The sequence below is a fragment of the Oncorhynchus tshawytscha genome, linkage group LG06 (genome assembly GCF_018296145.1).
Source record: "Oncorhynchus tshawytscha isolate Ot180627B linkage group LG06, Otsh_v2.0, whole genome shotgun sequence".
Taxonomy (NCBI): domain Eukaryota; kingdom Metazoa; phylum Chordata; class Actinopteri; order Salmoniformes; family Salmonidae; genus Oncorhynchus; species Oncorhynchus tshawytscha.
This window is the reverse complement of record NC_056434.1, coordinates 14,729,436-14,732,871: the sequence shown is the minus strand read 5'-3', so window position 1 is coordinate 14,732,871 and position 3,436 is coordinate 14,729,436. Positions and strand designations below refer to the sequence as shown.

At 41.7% G+C, this 3,436-nt stretch overlaps 1 protein-coding gene across 1 annotated transcript; it reads left to right on the top strand.

Annotated features, from left to right (window-relative positions):
• Positions 1-298: 298 nt before the first annotated feature.
• On the top strand, positions 299-2,094 carry LOC112252078 (immediate early response gene 5 protein). The gene has a single exon (XM_024423003.2). The coding sequence runs from the start codon at positions 620-622 to the stop codon at positions 1,529-1,531; it is 912 nt and encodes a 303-aa protein (XP_024278771.1). The 5' UTR covers positions 299-619; the 3' UTR covers positions 1,532-2,094.
• The last annotated feature ends 1,342 nt before the right edge of the window (positions 2,095-3,436 follow it).

Below are 3,436 nucleotides of genomic sequence, written 5' to 3'. Positions count from 1 at the left end.
ATTATACAATACACATTCTTATTGTGAAATGTACATGAGTAGCCTACAGTATAATAAGCTATAGTTTATCTGCACTTTTTTTTTTCAGATAGCAATTCCCACCAGTGTTTTAAACCTGTGCTTACGTCTTTAAATCACTCTCCCACGTGTGTATTCAAATTCTATTTCTCTTTTTAGAGCATGCCCATTGGTCCATATGAATTTGGCGGGGCGGAATTCGTAGGGATGGTAAAGACGACATGTGTTTTCATTGGACGGCGTGGTTATTACGTTAGGGTATAAAGTAGTGTTAAAACTAGAAACAGTTCCATTCTTCTCGATGTTCAGCTGTTGATTAGGGCAACCCTTTAATTTCTTAGACCCATACACTCATTTGCTTCAGCACATAGAAACGACGAAGCACATCTTGCGTTTATCAAATGTCTGTTTCTAAAACAAACAAGCAGTTACGTCACTTTAGAGAATTCAGTACCATTTGGAAGCAATTAGTCGATACGGTATAGGACAAACAACTCCGTCGGGGATTTGAGGATTAGGCTACTTTTAACCATTTGTGTTTCCACAAGTACTGAAACACGAGAGACTTAGTGATTTTGCTTAACAACCTCAGTGTTTAATCATGGAGTATAAAGTTGAGGCGCATCGGATTATGAGTATTTCACTGGGGAAGATTTACAACTCCAGGGTTCAACGTGGTGGGATCAAACTACACAAAAATCTACTGGTCTCCCTGGTTCTACGTAGTGCCCGGCAAGTATACCTTCGTGACTACTACGGCGGGATATGCCTGAGTGCTCAGCAAGCAAGAGAGTGGTGTGAGGGAGAGTACATGGACTCAGAACAAGACAAATTGGTCCCCGGTTCGACAGAGAGCCTGCCTGAATCAGACGGGCAAAGTGAGGTGGCCGTGGACAAGCAGGAGCCCAGCAATGTGGTCGAATCCCACGCGGCACTGGACGTTGAATCTGAAGCGAGTGGTGAGCAAGATCACGCCGAAAATGGAGTTTTGGATTCAGGATGCAGCGAGCTGAAAACACCGGAAGAGAGCCCAGAGGCTAGTCCTACATGTGAGGTCTCCAATGTTGTTACTACTATCTCATCCAACTGTATTAGTGGTCCCCCTCCGAGTAATCCAAAACAGGCTACAGAGACGCCGAACGGCTGCCAGACGGACGACGGTGAATCAGTGGAGGAAAAATTGCACGAGCCCATAGTGCCCCATACTTGCACTAACAGGAAACGGAGTGCCGACGACTCTGAACTCACAGACTCCCTGCCGAAAAAAACGAAAGTAATGTCCTCAACTCTAATTTCTAAAAACGACGAAAAGAAAGCGGAAACCGAAGAAATGGACACCAGCAATGTCTCGAGTTTGATAACAATATTCGGTTCCAGTTTTTCTGGACTCTTGAGTAGTGAAGACGGAGCGCAGCCCGATTCCGAGGCAGAGGACAGTGACTCAGGACAAATCTGTTGCGATCAAATGTTAAAAAACCTCAACCCTTGGAGTACTGCAATTGTCGCTTTTTAAACATTGAAACTGTGGTTTTGACCTCTTGGGGATATTAATAAAGCTGGAACATGACGCAAAGTTCCACCAACTGCCCCCACAAACACGTGGTGGACTGAGTACCTAGTACATGTGGAGTTCCCCAAACATCATAATGAAAGTAGGCCTACTGTAGTAGCTATTTACATGGAACATCTATTGAAAGAATGTTCGAGAGGTGCTTTAGGAAGTGATAAAAATGTTAACGATGGGCTCTTGATAGTCAACACTTGGAAACGTGCTTCTACACAAGTCGTCTACATTGTAACGTACCAAAAGCGCCATGTATCAATTCATAAAATGTAACGTTATCCTTTTTAACGTGGATAATATTATGGGACTGAATGTGACTCAACGCTAACGCAATCTGTTGTGAATTTGCTGGTCACTACAGTGTCTTTGTTTTATAAAGACTTGTACATTTGTAATAGTGTGCCTGTAAATACTGTTTTCCTATGTCCTACTCAATCTATGTATTTTGGTATCTGCCATGGGTTATGATAATTGCGTGATGCTCACGTATTAAAACATTGTCTAACAATTCACTTTTCTGTGCTCTTTTCATGGGGGTTGGTTTGTACATAATGCAGCAAGTGTTGCTACTTGGAGAGTGTTGTGTCACCTAGTAGAGGTTGGTGGCCAAATGTGAGCAGTAGGATACCATTTGTACTGTAGACAACTTCACAGTATTTATGATACATTATCATATGCAGGTGTATTGTGACCCTTCAAGTACTATAAAATTAACCAAACAATTCCAGTCATTTAACCATACATTGCTATTAAAGAGATTTTATGTATTTCTCAAAGCAAGTCCAACATGGTTAAATAAGCCCAACTACTGATCATCAGTAAATTTAGGCTTACAGCTTTTAGATGCCCTGGCTCCAACATCTCAACATACATCACTTTTATAGCACAGCAGGGAGGGCCAAACTATTTGTCACGATATGGAAAAGTATTCCGAAATGATGTCGGGCATCAAATACATTTTTACTCTACGCTGCAATCCATTTTCTTTGTGTCTACAGGCATGTCTGCTATGCAGTGTCAAGTTTCTACTATAGCTTCTGTTAAAGTTTATCCTGGCTTGTGCTGTTCAATGTGTAGGTAAACTAATAGCTGTGCTTTTAACTTACGTTATATGTGGCCAGGAGTCAATTGTAGCATTACCTAAACTATTCTCTTACCAACTTGAACCATCTAAACCACACCACTTCTTGTTCAACTTGAACACTTCATTTTACACTTCAATGTCAGTGAGGTAATATTTGGTGGGACCGAGTGGCGCTGTGCTCTAAGGCACTACAGACCTGCGGTTCGATCCCGGACTGTATCACAACGGGCCGTGTTCGAGAGCCCCATAGGGCGGCGCACAATTGTCCCAGCGTCGTCAAGGTTAGGGGAGGGTTTGGCTGGGGTAGGCTGTCATTGTAATTAAGAATTTGTCCTTAACTGACTTGCCTAGTTAAATAAAGTTGAAATAAAATAAAAGTGACTGGCTCAAATTCTTTCCACAGGGAAGCCCAGATGTCAACTCAATAAACCTACAGGAGAACTGTTTTCATAAACTCACTACAGTACTGTACACTTGGGGGTGTGACCATAGACTCAGTCTAACATGGTGGGTATTAAAGGATAAAACTCTTATATCCCTGTAACATCTCAATGAATACAACATGGTACTATTAAGGAACAGGGTGCAGGCGTGTTATGGATACTACATGGATATCCAAACATATTTCAAATAAAAATCTATTTGTCACACAGTTTCCAGCAGGTATAAAAGGTGCAGCGAAGTGCCTATATGCTAGCTCCCTCAATAATCCAATACATTCATCAATAATAATATTGTCATATTTCCAACACCAAATTGATCCAATGCAA

Excerpts from the sequence above, each read along its gene's own strand:
- LOC112252078 (XM_024423003.2), top strand. The coding sequence starts at position 620 with ATGGAGTATAAAGTTGAGGCGCATCGGATTATGAGTATTTCACTGGGG.